This window comes from Schistocerca cancellata, chromosome 4, assembly GCF_023864275.1.
Source record: "Schistocerca cancellata isolate TAMUIC-IGC-003103 chromosome 4, iqSchCanc2.1, whole genome shotgun sequence".
NCBI lineage: Eukaryota > Metazoa > Arthropoda > Insecta > Orthoptera > Acrididae > Schistocerca > Schistocerca cancellata.
The window spans coordinates 177,565,557-177,584,590 of record NC_064629.1 but is presented as its reverse complement, the minus strand read 5'-3'; the positions used below and the strand labels follow the sequence as shown (position 1 = coordinate 177,584,590).

Sequence of the window (19,034 nt, the reverse complement as noted above, 5' to 3'; positions counted from 1 at the left end):
TGCGACTGTAGCAGTCGTGCAGTTCCGGACTGAAGCGCCTAGAACGGCTCGGCCACCACGGCTGGCTGGTCAGTTCAATGAGGGGGTCATGTAGCAAAGCAAGCTGGGATCCATTTCCATTTTGTTTTGTTATTTGCCTCCTTAAATGATGAATTTTTTCTTCCTTAATTATCATTAGTCTTAGTGAGAGATGTGCCATAGGATAAAGCTGTCATTCTGTTATTCTGAGTATAAGACCAGGCACAACTTTGCTAAATTACATTAGTCGGAATAATTTCCTGATTGATATGAACCATTTCAAGTAGAACCATTTCAAGTAATTAGTTTTGCCACAGCTCATTTCAGTTACATAACAGTAATTATTTCCTATTCCAGTCACATTGTGACATGTAAAGAGATGTAATTACTATATTACTGATAAATTTAGGAAAATAACCTATAGAAGTCCTTAAAAGTATTCATGTAGCTGATTTCCAAAACATAGTAGGAACAGCATCACTTCAGTTAGTTTCCAGGAAATTAACAGTTTTATGTATGATATTATTTATTTAGCTGTTTTTGCAGTTTTCATCAAGAAGGCTTATTTCAGTATAAACTCTTATTGTAACATAATGTTCAAAGCAAAACCAATTTTCCTGCACTATCCAATAAATTTGAGATGTAAGATTCTAATTGCAGATTATAAAAATTATGTATTTGACAATGTGAAACTTCAGTAGATATTTTTGCAAAGCTATATAAGCACTGTGCCTGAAGCCATTTACAGGGCAGTCTGTTCCAAGATTTTGAGAGTGGAACTCATGTTGGTCAAAACAGCAATAATGTAATGGTGGAATGATGTGGTGTTGTGAATAAGTAAACAGACAGTGAAGTAGAACAGTTAACAATGACTGCTGAGTGACTATAATATTAAAGTGCCGCACGTATCATTCATCGGAGTGAGACTGTTGCAGGTTTGTTAGATTATACTGCAGAGTGACTATTGTTGTATAATTAGAAGGTGCAGTAGGAACATACCTGGTAAATGAGACTTAGTTACATAATTAATACATGGACTGGTCATAACTGATTCAGTGATAGGTGTCTGTCGTTTATGGAAATAAACCAGTGAAACCAAATATGTGTTGTGTGTCAACCACATCATTGGATGTAGATGTGCTCTACCCACCGACATTTACATCCAATTTTTCACCGTGATCACTGCCACCAAGGAACTACAAGCTGATTTATGACCAGGTATGTCACACAGTCATAGGCACTTACCCCTTACCACACCTGGAGTAGTTGCTCACAAATTTACCTGTGGATCAATTCTCTTTAAAAACTGACTTTGCCGAAGTCTACCTTCACATTCCCTTGGATGAGGCATCAAAACATGTGCTTGTGGTTAACATGCCTTTTGGCCTCTATCAGTATCAACAGCTGATGTTTGTGACCACTAGTGCACCTGCCATCTTTCAAAATTGTTAGAGCAGGTGACAATGATTGTACATCTCTGCATTAACTATCTTGATGACAATGTCACAAAGGGTGCTACCTCAAAGGATCACCCGTGTAATCTCTATTCTTTTTTTTACTATTCTACAGACTGTTCTACAGATTTCTATTGTTTGATTTCAGTCATGAAATTTTCCAGCGGGGTGTGTCCAATGGAATAACATGTCACCATTGTTATGGCTTTGCCTCATATGTCTAATCTGTGAGAACTTCAGGCATTCCTCAACAAAGTGGTGTGCAATCACAAGTTTATTCCCATAGCAGCTACTGTCATACACCCCTTCCATGTGTTGCTTCGGAAAAGTACTCCTTTTGTTTATTTGCAGCTTGTGATCATGCTTTGTGCAGCTCTGTAATGTGTTTTGTAACATTTCAAAATGGCAAGCATCTGGTCCTGGCCACAGACACATCACAGTATGGAGGTGGTCCTAGTCCATTTCATTCAGATGGCTCTAAACAGCCTATTGCCTTTGCATTGAAAACAGTCATTTCCGTTCAGCAGTACTGTTATCAGGTGCAAAAAAAAGCTCTTTCTGTTGTCTATGCCTTAAAAAGATTCATGTGGTTTTATATGGTGCAAAATTTCATTTAATTAATGAGGGTTGGGTTGTTTGAGGGGAAGAGACCAAACAGCGAGGTCCCACAGTCTCATTGGATTAGGGAAGGATGAGAAAGGAAGTCGGCCGTGCCCTTTCAAAGGAACCATCCCGACATTTGCCTGGAGCGATTTAGGGAAATCACGGAAAACCTAAATCAGGATGGCCGGATGCAGGATTGAACCGTTGTCCTCCTGAATGCAAGTCCAGTGTGCCACCTCGCTCGGTATTTAATTAATGACCATAAGCCCTTGGTTTCCCCGTTTCTCCCTCTTTATCAGACAAAGCCACTGATCATCTTCAGTGTTGGGCTCTATTTTTATCCCAGCACAATTATGAGAGCCATTTTTGTCCCAAATTGCAGCATGCAAATGTGTATGCTCTTTCCCTGCTCTCCTTAGGCCTGACCCCTTGTTTGATAGGAGGAACTGCTTCGTTTGCATGGATATGGAGGCAAGGCACATGGTGGATGGCTTCCCCATCACCAGTTCCTGTACTGCCTTTGCTGTGGCAGAGGATCCAATGCTCCAGCAGGTCATACACATGATATAACATGGGTGACCCAACCATCCACCAGGCTGTGCATTGTGTGTCGTCTTGGATGGTGTTATTCTCCTGTCGATGGAAAAGTTTACTCCCAGTGTCATAGTTCCTGTGGCTCTGCAGTGGGAGGTCCTTCACTTATCACATCACAGTCACTGTGGGACCTCTCATGCAAAACTGTTGGTGTGCCACCATATGTTTTAGCTGGACATCGATTGGGAGGTAGAACACCTTGTTACGGCCTGTCACAAGTGTTAGTCAACAGGTGGCACTGAGCATTGTTTTTTCACCATGGCCAGCCAGCTTTGGGAAAGCGTCCTCATTGATTTCGCTAGCCCTTTTGAAGACTCTTTCTGGTTATTGCCAATTGATGCTTTTTCTCATATTCGTTATGTTGTTCGTTGTCCATCTGTGACAGTATACACAAATGTCAAGACTCTGTCAAAGGCATTCTTCATAGATGGCTTGCCTTGCACCCTAGTTTCAGACAATGGTCCTCAGTTCATGGCACAGTCTTTCAAGGACTTCAGTACACACAATGGCATTCATCATTTCATAGCGTCTCCCTTCCGTCTGCAGTCAAATGGCAAGGCAGAATGTTGTGCCTGAACATTTGAAATGCAGATGCACAAGTACGTAGATTTCCTGGGTGAGGAGGCTCTCACATTTTTTTAAGCTCTTACAGAATGATACAAATTGGGGCCAAGAGTCTTTCTGAGCTCCTGCATAACCATCAGCTGCAGGTGCTGCTCAATATCTTGCTGTTGGACGGCACTCTCACCAGATTCTGGCAATTGTCCACAGCCAGCACAGTCACCGCATCTTCACGGTTCACACTGCAGATTGACTCGTGGCATGCCTTTGGAATTGGTTGTGTCCTGGGATGCATGCAGGCCCCCATCCCACCTCATTCTTCGTTGGCCCTGGTTGTTCTGGGGGTCAAGCATGCCTGGTCATACCCACCAGTCCCAGCAATTGGGGCTTTGTCAGCACTGACAGCAGGTTTCCTTCCTACAGCCAGTACTGCCACCTCTCACGGAGGTGGGCAGGCACTACTGTCAGTGGGGGCAGAAACCATATTTCCACTGCCAGAGCCTGTCCTCTTCAGTCTGCCATAATTGCTGTCTATTCCGGCACCTCCCCTCATAGACTCTGACTTCTAGATGATTCCTGAACCTGACCTCCATTCACCAGTCCTGTCTGCCAGTCACACTACGGTCCTCAGACAGTGTGGGTGCTCTCATCCCACTAACTTCCATCTGTAGACCCTGGTCCAGGTGGATCACGAACTTCTCAAGCCTTTAGCTGCTGCCCCTGACATGACTGCAGACACCATTGACGTCTCTTCAGTCACACCACCATGTACGGTACAGCAACGCTTGGCCTCCCCACCCTTCCAAGGAAGGGGGAGTGTAGTAACTCGCTAGTTACAACAGCTACTGCCCACAGTCGACATAAGTTGGGCCAGTACACTATGGTGGCAAGCATAGTGCACATTGACACTCCAATAGCACACCCGCAACTACCCGAGTCAGCCACTAGGAGCAAAACAATCGTTGACCACTGTCACCAAGTCCACTGTACACACACAGCACTACACCATGTGAGACAGCGTCTTTATAATGGAATGTGCAGATCCCCACAGTTGTTAAATGTGTTCAAGACATGTAAATCACTTTCATTGTATTCTTGTTGATGTCACTCCACAACCCAGTAAATTATATCTCTTTCGTGGCTGTGTGTTTCCTTGTGTTCCTAGTTACAACACTTGTTATACAGTATCACAATCACATGAGAAAATTTGTGGGTACTATAATTCTTGTAAGAAAATTACATTTTCTCTCACACTGCAAAACACCATAAAAATTGAATAGTATCCTTTTTCATCATGAGGACAGAATTGTTACAGCAAGGAAAACACGTATTTATTACTAAGAGGTTATTGCCAATTCACATAGCAAAAGGTGGATGTTTGAAAAAGATTCTATACCTCAAAATAATGATCTGTCAAAAACAGTATAATATCTGCAAACAGAACACAGAACATTTCAATATTTTTTTTATTTTTTTTTTTTATTTTGCAAGTTGTACTGCACACAGTCTGGCATAGTCAGTCACCAGTCGGAGTGCTGCCGATGGCCAGTTCAAGCCCAGTCATCAGCAGTCATTTTTTATTTAGTATTTATCATTTCTGGAAGGTTCTCAAAATTTATTATATTTGTAATATCTAAAATCTTCAATGTTTGTATAAACAGCTGCACTCCCTGTCCAGGAGCTCAGGTCTGTTCTGTCTTTACATCGGTTTTCATAATAAGCATACTTTCAGTTTTAAGTGTCATATTTCACTGAAGATGCTACTTTCACATTTGGACTTCACTGTGGTCACAACACAAGACTGTTTGAAACAAACACTAGGTACTTCAAAACGTCTACATCACAACGAGGCCAGACTTGGCAGCTGGAGATGGCAGTCACATGTGAGCAAGTTGTGTGTGTGTGTGTGTGTGTGTGTGTGTGTGTGTGTGTGTGTGTGTGTGTGTGTGTGTGTGTTTTGTCTAATTCTGAAGAAGGTCAATTCACTGAAAGCTCAATCTTTTTTGTGCCTGTCTGGAACTCAACGTCTCCGCTATATGGTGAGCAGCATTCTATCCTTTTCATAATTCCCAGTGACCAGTAGATTGGCTTCTAGATTGCATTAGTGTTGTCTGTGTTTAATGTTGCCACCAGGTCTAGTGAGGTATATAAGGGGTGTAAAGAGTGGCAGATGTCAAATGATCACTGTAAAGGACACAGAAAGGCAATGTATTTGCGACAGATGGCATTTCAAGCACCTCACAGCATTCGAAAGCGACTTCACTGTGGGTGTCCATTTAGCTGGCCAATCAAGTCATGTGATATTCAGATTTTTGGTGCACTGAGACGTGACTGTGGCCCAATGTTGGACCATATGGGAACATGAGGGTGAGCGTATTTCTTGTTGACCTTCCAACTGACCAAGTCTGACCACCACAAGGAAGGACTGCCGTACTGTGTACCAGGCACGACATAACCCATTTGCATCTGTGCCTGCCATCCAAGAACTTGTATTGAACCCCTGTGACATTCTACATTATCCGACACTATCGGTCAGAGTCTAGCAGCAGCAGAATCGCAGTTTAGCACTACCCCAGACTATGACCGTTATTGGGTATGGAGGCAACATGGAGAGAGGGCCCATTCTTGGCATGTTTTAGAGAGGAGCAATAATGTTACTCCTGGCATCATGGAGTGGGGAGCCGTCACTTATGACCTCAGGTGACAGCTGGTATGGACTGAGGCACAGTGGTATGTCACAAACACCCTGCATTCTCGTGTGTTACCTCACGTGAGACAGTATTGTTTTGCTGTTTTACAACAGGCCAATATTTGTCTACACACAGCATGTGTCTGTGTGATGTGTCTGGGTTATTTTTAAGTATTTCCATGGCCAGCAAGATACCCAGATCTACTACTTATAGAAAATGTATGAGACCAGTTCACATGCCAGTTCTTTTCCAGTGCCAGTATCAATGGTATCAAGGACCAGTTACAACAGTTGTGGGCCAACAAGCCCCAGAAGAGAAGACAACAGCTTGTCAACACATTTCCGAATTGAAACAGTACACCCAGAGAGGGTGTAATGTCTAACTGATAAGTGGGCTCATACTGCCAAAATATTTGTAAATTTTATTTGATTTTGTAATCACTGAAATAACGCTGCATGCCATCTCAATCTGTGAAGTTTTATTTCAGTTCCTCCACCCCTTCTGGGAGCTTCGCTCAACAGCTGTTTGGTTTATCCTGACAGTGTTTCAGCACATCACATGAAAACCTTTATGGAACCTCTCGCAGCAGCAGGTTTTAAATTTCATGAGAACTCTTCCTCCAGAGTATTAACTGCAATGAAAATTACCTTATAGGCATAGGATAAAGGGCTTAGTTTTGGAAAAACTTACATAGAACACTCTCTGTGTCATTACAACTGTTATCTTATTTACATATCTTTCTCATATTGTTGACTATCTTATATTAATTACTGTTCTGTTTCATTATTTTTGTTCCCATTTGGCAAGATTTCATGAGACACCTACAATTCTGTCACTGTTCCTTGGTACATCCTCTCTCTTCCTTTTTAAAAAATTTAAAGATGAGAAATGAATAAGCTTCTTCAGTTGAAAATTGCTACACAACATGCAGTAAATTTAATTATTATTTAATATGAGGGGTATTAATAAAGTTTAGCTATCACCCCAAAAGAATAAAGTTATGTGATTATTGCTCATGAGGACCTGTTTGTCACTGCCTCTTCGTGTTGATGTGACCTCAACCACAATATAGATATTGTAAGTGTCTCTAAAGCACAGCCTTACAGTAGCCAATCTGCCCGGCTAGGGTCCTGGATATGCAACAGCTGTCAGAGAAGAAAATAATTTTATATGTATCTTCAGGCATGAACTCAAGAAACCTGCTGTTGCACTTATGTTTTCAGATAATTCTTTTAAAGAGATTTGCTATCAACCTCTAGGAGCTGTGAGTAAATGGACTGACAGCCACAAAGAGTTCTGTGTGATGTTTTCTTTTATTTTCACTATTTCTAGGAAAACACTTAATATAATTCACTTTCTTTCTCCATTTTTCATCTCATACTATTTTAATGCATTCAGGCATCAGTTTCAAAGTATTTGAGAGTAAAATTTCCTGGCAGATTAAAGTTGTGTGCCAGACTGGGACTTGAACTTGGGATCTTTGCCTTTTGTGGGAAAGTACTCTACCAACTGAGCTACTCATGCACAGCTCATGACTTGTCCTCACAGCTTTATTTTCATCAGTATCTCATCTCCTACTTTCCAAACTTTACAGAAGCTTTCCTGCAAAACTTGCAGGACTAGCACTTCTGTAAGAAGGAATATTATGGAGACATGGCCTAGCCACAGTCTGGCAGATGTTTCTGGAATGAAATTCACTCTGCAGCACAGTGTGATATGACACTTCCTGGCAGATTAAAACTGTGCACTGGATCAAGACTTGAACATGGGACTTACTGCCACACCATTTCCACTATCCTGTTTTTCTTCTCTTCTGCCTTGAGAAGGCTCAGATCTATAATCTTGTTTTCTCTTTCAATGTTCGACCACTTACAGAAGTGTCAGAATATCATTCTGATGCTATGGAAAACAGATTTCGACACCACCTGTGCTGTGACCACTTTATATGTGATAATAAACATCATTTATTGCTGTAATGAACCTTAGTCTAGCTCCAGGAAAGTTTGACTTTTCACTCTAAATTTTGATTTGTATCCAGGCAGATCTTAACCGCTGTGGTTACTCATACCCAGACTTGCAAGGTCATCATAACATTGTAAGGGCCATTTAGAAAATGACCACAAGGGATCATCAATTAATTGCTAAGGTTACAAAAAAATAAATTCTTATTTTCTCTTTAATTTTCTTGTAAAGTTCACTTCAGTTCCCAATTGCCCTATTGCTTTGTAGCATTGTCCCCCAAGATTTCCTCTAATGCTAGTCATACAAGAGTTGCTGCTGTCATGGAGGGCTGACATCACTACCACATACATCCAGCCACAATCTGAGCAGTCATTGTTCAGGCTAGTCCAAAATATTATTATTAAATGTACTAGCCCATCTGGAAAATACAGCCTTTCAGGCTCCTGTTAACCCAAGCTATACAGAATGTGCAGATCATCTAGCCAGTCTAGGGCATATTGCATTATTTCTAAATTTTTTCCACTTAAATTTTCATCTGCAGTATTTGAGTACAGTTCATTCTATATCTACATCTACAATACATAAGCCACCTCACTGAGTGTGGTGGAAGGTACTTTGTGTACCAGTGTAACTTCCCCTTTTATTGTTCCAGTCATGAATGGTTTGTGGGAAGAATGATTGCTGTTAAGCCTCCCTATTGCCTCATATCTCTGTTTTTATCATCATTGTCTTTTCACAAGATATACATAGGAGGAAGGAAAATATTGGTTGACTTCTCCCGGAATGTACAATTTTTGAACTTTAAAAGTAAACCACACGATGATGCAGAAAGCCTCTCATGCAGCACCTGACACTGGAGTTAGCAGAGCATCTCTGTGAGTATTCCACACTTACTAAATGAACCTGTAAAGAAACATGCTGCTCTTCTTTGAATCTTCTGTATTTCCTCTGTTGGTCCCTTATGGTATGGATCCGAGACTGGTGAGAAATATTCAAGTATTGGTTGAACGAGTGTTTCGTAAGCTACCACCTTTGTTGAAGTACTACATTTCCTGAGGATTCTTCCAATGAATCTCAGTCTGGCATCTGCCTTGCTTGCCCCATACACATGCTCAGAGATATTTTATGGAAGTAACTGCCTCCAGTGATTGTTCTGCAAATCTTGTAATCATACAGTAATGGATCTTTTGATCTATGTAAGTGCAATACATTACAGTTGTTTATGTTGAGTTAATTGCCACTCCCTGCATCAAGGAACAATCACCCGCAGGTCTTCTTGCATTTCACCACAATCCACCAGCACAGAAACTTTTCTGTATACAACAGCATCATCTGTGACAAACTTCATGGAACTTCTGATGTTATCCACTAGGTCATTTACATATAATTTGAAAAGTAAGTCCTATAACACTCCCTTGGAGTATGCCCAAAGTTACTTTTATGTTGGAAGATTTCTCTCTGTTGAGAATGACATGGTGTTTTCTGTTTCCTGGAAGCCCTATAAGCCATCACACAGTTGATCTGATATTCTCCATATTTTGTTCATTAGGTGGCAGTGCCAAACTGTGCCGAATGCCTTCTGGAAGTCAAGGAACATGGCATCCCTCTGTGCACCTGTATCTACTGCTTCCTGGGTCTCATGACTGAGCAGAGTGAACTGGGTTTCACAGGATCATTGTTTTCTGAACCGATGCTGATTCCTACAAAAGAGATTTTCAGTATCCTGAAATGTCATATTACATGGGAACAAAACATGTTCCAAAATTCTAAAACAGACCAACATAAGAGATACAGACGTATAGCTCTGTGTGTCTGTTTGATGACCCTTCCTTAAAATGAGAATGTCTGTGGTTTTTTTTTTTTTTACAATCATTAGGAATGCTACACTCCCCCACAGATTTAAAGTCTACTAGGAGAGGGGCAAGTTCTTTCACAGACTCTATGTAGAATCAAATTGGTATATCATCATGTCCAGTGGATTTTCCTCTGTTGAGCAATTTCAGTTCCTTTTCTATCCTTTGGTCACTTATTTCAATATCTGTAATTTTGTTGTTTGTGTGACAATTTAAAGGAGGAACTACAGTGCGATACACATCTGTGAAACAGCTTCAGAATAAGATGTTTAGTATTTTGGCCTTTTCTGTGTCATGTTCTATTTCAGTGCCATTATGGTCACAGAATGCTGAACAAATGGCTTCAATCCATTTACTGATTTAACATAAGACCAAAACATCATAGGATTTAATGTCAAGACAGTGAATAGAATTGTGTTTCAAATTCATTGAATGGTTCATGCGTGGTCCTCCTCCTGGATTACCTGTTCTACACAAGCTGAGTTGAAAAGTTCAGAACCTTTTGTCACCAACAGATCCAAGATGTTACTTTCAAGAGTCAGTTCTGTCATTAACTACTGAAAGCAATTTTTGAATAAGGCACAATTGCACATGATTCACTGACCCTACTATCCACACTAATCACTTGAGACTGCCAGTGTATAGCTGGTAAGTAGAAATCTCTGCCTAAAGCTATAACATGACCAGGAAATTTACACATATTTTCCAACTTATCTCTCAAATGTTTTGCCACTACTACTGCTGACGTAAGGGGTCCATAAAAGCATCTGATGAATTTTACCACTTATCTTCACTCAAATTATTTGCATTCATCTGTCTCTTTCATCTATCTATCTCATTACATAGTAGTCTGTGTTTTTCGTGGCTATAAATATGACTCTACCACCAGCATTCAGGCTATCTTTGTGATACACACTCCAGTTGGAGTTTTGAATTTCATTGTTATTAACATTTGGTTCAAGCCAGTTTTCTGTCCCTACTATTATGTGGGCATTGTTACCATTTGTAAGTGGAACTAGTTCTACGAGCTTTCTATAGACACTTCTGCACTTATCTAATATTATATTAACATTTTTTCTCTGATTTTCTATGGTGAATGCAACCTGTCTGGAATTGTAATGCAACTTATTGGGCCTGTGTTGGAATTTCTCTATCCCAAAGAACCCACGTGAACACATCACATGTACTATACTACATGAACAACCACTTACTGCATGAAATGCTTGCCTGACCTATTAAGGAGGGGTCCTACATTTCCCCACCCAATGCAGAGATCAAAAAATCTGCATCTAAGATTGTCACAGAATCATTTCAGCCTCTGATTTCAGCCTTCCATTCAGCTACAAACCAGAGGACGGTGATCGGTTCTGAGAACAGTCTGCAACACAATAGCTCTTCTACTCCATGAGTGAGACTAGCTGTCTACACCAAATCGGCATGGGGCTTCATCACCCACCTAATACTGAAGCTCCAAATGGCAAGCAACACCACCTTCTGCAGGTGTCCACAACATCAAAAATGGCTCTGAGCACCATGGGACTTAACATCTGAGGTCATCAGTCCCCTGTCCAGAAGATCGGTAACAGTCCCAACATGTGAGGTATCCCAGGCTGGCACAGACACGCTTTCAGCAGTGAGCAATACCTCATATCTGATTGTGAGGCATAAGGTGACAGCTGTGTGGTCAGTAACCCAATTTTCCTGCCGCTCAAAGATTCACAAACCCACCACTGTTTGCCAATCACTGTCACATAAGTGTTGACCAGTTGGGATGAGCAAATCAGAAGGCACAGTGACATCAGGAATTCCAGGCAACATTTTAGGGTCCGGAGCTGCCAAAGCAGTTGTCTCAGGTGCCCCAATGCCATCACAGTCCAGGACAGCAGCCTGAAGCCTGTCAGTCCTGGCCAACATAGCTTCCAGCTGTTTACAAACGCTAGTTGGTTGGCTGGTTGGTTGATTTGGGAAAAGGGACCAAACAGCATGGTCATCAGTCCCATTGGATTAGGGAAGGATGGGGAAGGAAGACAGTCATGCACTTTCGTAGGAACCATCCCGGAATTTGCCTGAAGCAATTTCGTGAAATCACAGAAAACCCAAATCAGGATGGTCAGATGCAGGTCTGAATTGTCATTGTCCTGAATTTGAGTCCAGTGCACTAACCACTACGTCACCTCGCCTGGTGTAAACACTAGTCTACACAATAAAGTACACACTTAAATTCACTTCACAGAAGATACACTAAATACTGTGTATAAAACAGAAGCTGCTACTGCTTCAAGTGCATCCTCTTGGCTCTGCAACAGCCACTACTCTGACTGTGTGAGCACTCTACCCAGTGATCACACAATCCAAACAGAATCACATGACATTGTGGCCCTGTAAGATCACCATTTCATCAGATGTTTTTTATTCCCATAAAGTACACTGATCAACAAGATCACTTGCACCACTTTTGAACACCTAATGAGGAAAATGGGAGAGAAATCATGTGTTGGCTGTAGGACACTGCTGCAGTGTCAGTCCAAGAATGGAGACTCTTTCACTCCAGCTTCCAGCTAGACGTGACGTGCACTAACTCCTTTCTCTCCCTATTGTTCTCACTTAATTTTGACTTTAAATGTAGACCATTCCATGATCTCCTTGAGTGGCTAATGGTCTGTCATTCTGACTTGGGTATGACCAGTTATATTCTGTACACCAGAATATATGGAGTTTATATAACTATTTTATTTACAAAACAACTCCTTCAGATGCCCACATCATCATTTATCTGGACCAAGACCCACCTGTACCTGTGCAGAGCCGATGTTCCAGTCATCTTTACAGTGTTCCTCTTCAGAGTGAGTATAGTCACCTTGAAGAACTTCAGTGTTTCAAGGTGAAAAGTAAAACTTAATGACTACTCTTAGTTCACACTCCACTTCATCAGTTGGCTGTGCAGTTTTGTTTTGCCTCCCCTAGTGATGTGCTACAGTTCTGCGGTATTGGCTTTTTAAAGTATATCAGAACCGTAGACATTTACTTGGAAAAAAACCTCTGCATAACTATTTTTAGGTGATAATTAAAACTTTATGATTACCCCTCCTATGGTTGTTTTCATTTTGCTCCTACACATTACACCCTATATATTTTACAGACATATCTTCATCATCTTGGTTAATTTTATGAAACTAGTTATCTTGATAGAAGGGCAGTATGTATCAACTATTTTTGTTGCAGTGTAGTTACCATTTTCCAAGGCTGAAGGAGTTGTAGCATTACGACCACCAGAACCAAATTTACGTCTACGAACTACTTTGGGGGTGCCTCGACGTCTTCCTGTAGCACGCTGTGGTGTTGTAATTGGATCAGCAGTTGATTTCTGAAACAGTTAAGGTGTTTTTTTCATATTGCATGTTGTTTAATCCATTTAGGATCATTAAATCTTAATAAGTATGTGAACTTCATGAAGTTAGTAGCTGTAATCTAACAATGAGAATATTAATTACAAAGAAATTGTTATACACATAAAAGAAATGGCCACATGAATTATGATTACATTTTAGATTCTGAGGCAGCACATTTATTAGCAGGAATATGGGAAACAACTTATATTGCTTACACAGAAAACCATCCTGACTTTTTTTAAGATGTTTATAATATAAACTTTTCTATTTTGCTACAATATTTCTTCAATTAATCTCCCCTTCCCAGAACGATTCAGTGTGTACTGAGTTCACTAACCGCAGGGAAATAAACACTGTTTTCCATAAATTAGAAAAAAAATAAAAACTGCAACACTAGCAAATACAAAGAAAAAAATTATGGCACAAGTGTTCAGTTTGCTACATTTTTGTCCTCTTGATGCTCATAGAATGTGGCAACCATATAACATACAGAAGGTTCAGCCACTGACAATGGAGGGCCACAACATGCATTATTCCATTCATGGTCTGCCCTATAATGGTCACTGCAAAGGCTACATCAATGGTACTGTGCACGAAAGGCTTCATGAAGGTGGTATATATGTGAGAATACTAGGAACACCTAAACCACTTACTACTCTTGACATGAGGGAATGTTTGCTGTGGGTAGCTTATTGTGCAAGATCAAAAGCATATCTGTGGAGAACTGTTCCCTTCACAAATAAGACATGGCGTAACATGCAGTATGATAATAGGCATACTTGGATTTGGAATCCAGAAGCTAATATTCACCTATAAAAATTCATGAATGTTATGCCTTCTCAAATGAAACAATAACTTTACTGTTACCAGTCAATACTTATTTACTTTCATAGTGTATGTAAACCTGCATCAGTAAGTAGATTTACGTTGATTAATATGGCATGTATTTGTTGCATTACAGCTTTGGGTTAACCTGTGGCAGTATCTCCTGTGATCACAGGTTCCCTTTCTTGTCATGTTACATCACATACACCACCGCCATGTGTGATGATGTATGTCACATTAACACAACATAAAAAGGGCATGTGAGCACACAGTGTGATGGTGTTTGTGATGTAATATGACAGGAAAATGAGGCAGTGATCACTGGAGACAGTGCCACAGGTTACCCCGAATTGTAACACAACACATACATGCCACATTAAACCACATAAATCCATGTGATGATGGGGTTCACACCTCCAAAACATGTTGTGGAAGTAAATAACTGATGACTAGTAATGATAAACTTGTTGTTCCAATCAGTGTCAACAACAGTCACAGTGAAGACTAACCAAAAATGTTCACATTTAAAGTGAGGCCTTCCGGCACGACACTTTGTGAGTGGGATTCTAATAAGTCAATTTAAGATCATATTGACTGATCAAATAATATGCTTGAAAAAAAATATACATTGTCCCTTCTTTTGGGTAATAGTTATCTACATTTACAAAAAACCTGAAAGTATATCACACAGACTCACTCACAATAAATAAATAAATAAATAAATAAATACTAAAGCTGTGAGCAAACTGAGAAACAGAAATAGAAAAGTCAACATGCATTTATATAGGTTCTTGAGTCTATGATCACACTCATATGGTGATTCTGCATTTAATGACTTATAGGGCCAGCTATGTTTCTCTAAATTGGTGACAGAAGATGAGAATGTATTAAATACCCTAACATGTGATAATCTAGATGTAAGCTCACAGCATGTAGCAAATATGCATCCAATCTTCTGAGTAGCTATGTGCAGTTTGAAAGAAGCCACATTGTCAGATACAGGGACGCACACTGGTTATTTTAACAAATTGTCTGCTATTCGGACTACCTCAACACTGCCCAATGGAACTGGGAAGAAGTGCATCTTTGGGAAGCTTTGGAGAACTCTGACAGCCAATGAAGTGAGAGACTGATTCAATTGTCTCCAAGCACGTTTCATTTCCAGTCTGCACTGTGCGCTATTTGCAGACACATTTTGCCATCAATGTATCAAGTCATACAGTGTACAATCATGAAGGAGCCACTGGCTCTGAAAGCTTGCATATGTAATACCTTATATATGTGGGTTCTTGTGCCACCACTTGGTAAGCAGATTTTTTAGCTATCCAATTACATAGTGCACTATCATGGAATCTTATGGAACAGTTCCTGTCTTATAAGCATCTCAGACATAAATTACTTTAATCTTTGATGACACCAGCTTCCTTGCAACTTCTCTTACTAGTGGTTGGCATAGAGGGTTCAAAAGAGGACTTGCACAGCAATGGAAAAAAAAACTTCACTCTTGTGTAGAAAAGAGTAAATTAGTTGGACATGAAAGTTTTCAGTGCTCTAACAACAGTAATCAAAAGTCATGTTGTACAAAACTCATAATGTATTACCTGTACAGCTCCACTTAACAAAATCCTTCAAAGATAAATTTTTTTTTTCTTCTTCTTCTTCATTACTTCAAGGTTTACACAATATGCCTGTTCTGATTTCACATTTTTAAAACGATCTTTTTCTCAGTCTTTCAACATTTCTATTTCCTGGGGGCTTGCATTTTCAATGACAGCAATTCTATCTTGTTCCATACATTTAATGTTTTGCCTCTGTTTCTCCATATATTCTTCCACTTTTTCATTTGAGTAAAACATTTCTAATTCCTCTCATATATTCTCATTTCTTGTAAGATGTGTGTTCAAGTAACCTTTGAAAGATTTTAAAAGTTTCATTTCAACGGAATGTGTAATGTGTGTTATTGTCTTTTATATATATATAAAAGAAAGATGCACTGCTGTAAAGCATGACAGGGACAGTCACTGTTTTTTAAAACTTAATTTTGAGTCTTTCCTCAAGTTGTTCTTTAATATTTTATATGTAGTTCCACATGTATGCTGAAAAATATCCATTTTATTCTGTACAACATGATGGTTATTTAAGTTAATATTCCACGCTAAATATCTAAAACAGGAGACTAGTTCCAGTGCCCCATCTTCAATAACAATTTTTAACTGGACTAGTTTTCCACAGTGAGCTGTAACTTTAGTTTTAATGGTGGATACATTCAGGATGTAGCATTGCCTTCCCAGTTTGTATAATCTACATCTACATCTGCATCCACACTCCGCAAGCCACCTGACGGTGTGTGGCGGAGGGTACTTTGAGTACCTCTATCGGTCCTCCTTTCTATTCCAGTCTCGTATTGTTCATGGAAAGAAAGATTCGCGGTATGTCTCTGTGTGGGCTCTAATCCCTCTGATTTTATCCTCATGGTCTCTTCACGAGATATACATAGGAGGGAGCAATATAGTGCTTGACTCCTCGGTGAAGGTATGTTCTTAAAACTTCAACAAAAGCCCATACCGAGCTACTGAGCATCTCTCTTGCAGAGTCTTCCACTGGAGTTTATCTATCATCCTCGTAACGTTTTCGCAATTAGTAAATGATCCTGTAACGAAGCATGCTGCTCTCTGTTGGATCTTCTCTATCTCTTCTATCAAACCTATCTGGTACGGATCCCACACTGGTGAGCAGTATTCAAGCAGTGGGTGAACAAGTGTACTGTAACCTACTTCCTTTGTTTTCGGCTTACATTTCCTTAGGATTCTTCTAATGAATCTCAGTCCGGCATCTACTTTACCGATGGAAATGGTCATTCCATTTTAAATCATTCCTAATGCCTACTCTCAGATAATTTATGGAATTAACTGCTTCCAGTTGCTGACATGCCATATTGTAGCTAAATGATAAAGGATCTTTCTTTCTATGTATTAGCAGCACATTACACTTGTCTACATTGACACACCAAATTTTGTACGTTTGTTTCATTTCTGTATTAAGACTACATCATCTGCGTATAGCATAGAGTTCAGATGATAGCTTCACATGCTTCATTCTTAAATTTTTTTTATGAGCTCTTCAATATAGTTGTTAAAGAATGCCATTGAGAAGCTACACCCTTGACTGATGCCTTGATTTACATTATCTCTTCTGTTGTTTATGATTATTTTGGAACCTTTATATAAGTTTATGATTGTCTCTTTCTTCTGTTATTGTCCACAGTCTGGTTCTAATGACTGAGTGAAAAGATTTCTCCAAATAACTAAAAGCAACATGCGTTTATAGACTGGCGCAACTCTAATGACCTCAATATCTACAGGATGTTAAACCCTAATCCTCCTTACTTCTTCCTTCTTAGAATGGCTTCTTGCCATTTTTATTGACTTCTAGAATGCTGAAAATACTTTAATTTGGGTGTGTTCCTTTCTAAATTGACTATGCTCTTTTTGCAGGAATACATCTCCTGTTAATCTCGAGCAATTACCAAACATTTTTGTGTAAACTTTATAAACTGCATTTAAAGGATGTGTATCTCTGTAACGGTCACATACACTTCTTAATCCTTTCTTAAAAGCAGAAATTACCTCTGTAGTCTTCTAACCAGCAGGTACTTCATAACTTCACCAGCGTTCATTGAATAAATGTAAAAGCCTTTATGGGAACAGGATACGATTATCAGTCGGATGCAATAAATATCCTCATTAAATTCCACATAGAGATATATTTCATGGTTAGTCATAAACATGTACACCACTTGAGATACAGAACAGAACTAATAGCTAAAATGGAAGCTTGGCAGAGCAATAAGAGTCCAAAGATGGTGTTAATCATGGTCGATACGACCTATCGACACCACACCTTAACTCATACAACATCCCTCCATACTTAATAAGTTCAATATATATTCCATCTGAGCCATATGCTTTTTAGACATTTTAAAACTGTTGAAGCTCATGTAACATTTTTGATTCAATGTCTTGTTGTATCATTGAGTCACATATTCCCTGTTTCTTGCAGCAGTTTTGTTATGCCATAGTTTTTATAATGTTTTATCCATTCTTATTTATTGATTACACTGATTCTGACATTGTCCCTTTCTGATTGATTTAAGTTTTTCAACATTTTATACATAAAATTCTGCCTTTCTCTTCACTGTTTGTAATCAATTAATCCCAAGAATATTGGTGTGCTTGTTTCATATAATTTTGCTTATTTTTGTAAGGCTGCTCCATTTCTTTGGTTGTGTTTGTAGTACAAGCTGATGCCTTTTTTTTTTCTTTCATGGCTTCCTCTATCTCTGAATTCCGTGTTCTAAATATCCATATTTTTGTTATTTTCTTTTAGTGGCAGGTCATGCAATATTTTACCAATGTGCAACAATGTGGTGGACTATAGCCTTTTGATTTACAAGAGTAGTAATTGTAACTAAATTGAATATATTAATTTTATGTATATAAATTGAGCTGTTTAAACATATTCAAATTTTATAACTAATAATTTAACATTACAAAGAATAAAATAAAATGAAAAAAAAGCTATGGTTGCAACCAGAATCGAACTCAAGCCGATGAACTGCAAGTCGGTGCACATGACCACAGTGCTACCAAGCAAATATGTAAATTGCTTCTCAAAAATCCCTCATACTCTGTGTGTAACTCATTACAGAGCATTTTATGGCACAGTCAGTGGAAATATTCTAGGAACCTAAAAGGGCTATCTGTCTCCTTCTACTCACATGGTTTGAGGCAAATTGGTGAGCCTCATCCACATCTTCCTGTTATTAGATTTACATTTGGAGCAGATCTACCTACTTTTCAATTCTCACTTCCTCCTACAAAGATCTGGTGGAAAAGGGTGATGAGATCTGTCCAAAAAATTCTGGGACATTTGTAATTTCATGCCAATGGTGTGTTGGAGTGGAATGTGGTTTGCATCCGTACATATACCAGTGTTTAATGTGTAACTGCCGGAAATTTCATTGTTGTGTGTCTGTTAGTTATGTTTCACTGCTGTATTGAGTAGAACCTTGCGTCGTAAAGTTTA

General features: G+C 39.4%; 1 protein-coding gene across 1 annotated transcript in view; it reads right to left on the bottom strand.

Annotated features, from left to right (window-relative positions):
- The window catches only part of LOC126185214 (serine-rich adhesin for platelets-like), a 504,218-nt gene that overhangs the window by 24,910 nt on the left and 460,274 nt on the right, over positions 1 to 19,034 (bottom strand). Inside the window, exon 17 of the mRNA XM_049928096.1 lies at positions 12,967 to 13,099. Coding sequence (XP_049784053.1) covers positions 12,967 to 13,099 — 133 coding nt within the window. The remainder of the gene's footprint in view (positions 1 to 12,966; positions 13,100 to 19,034) is intronic.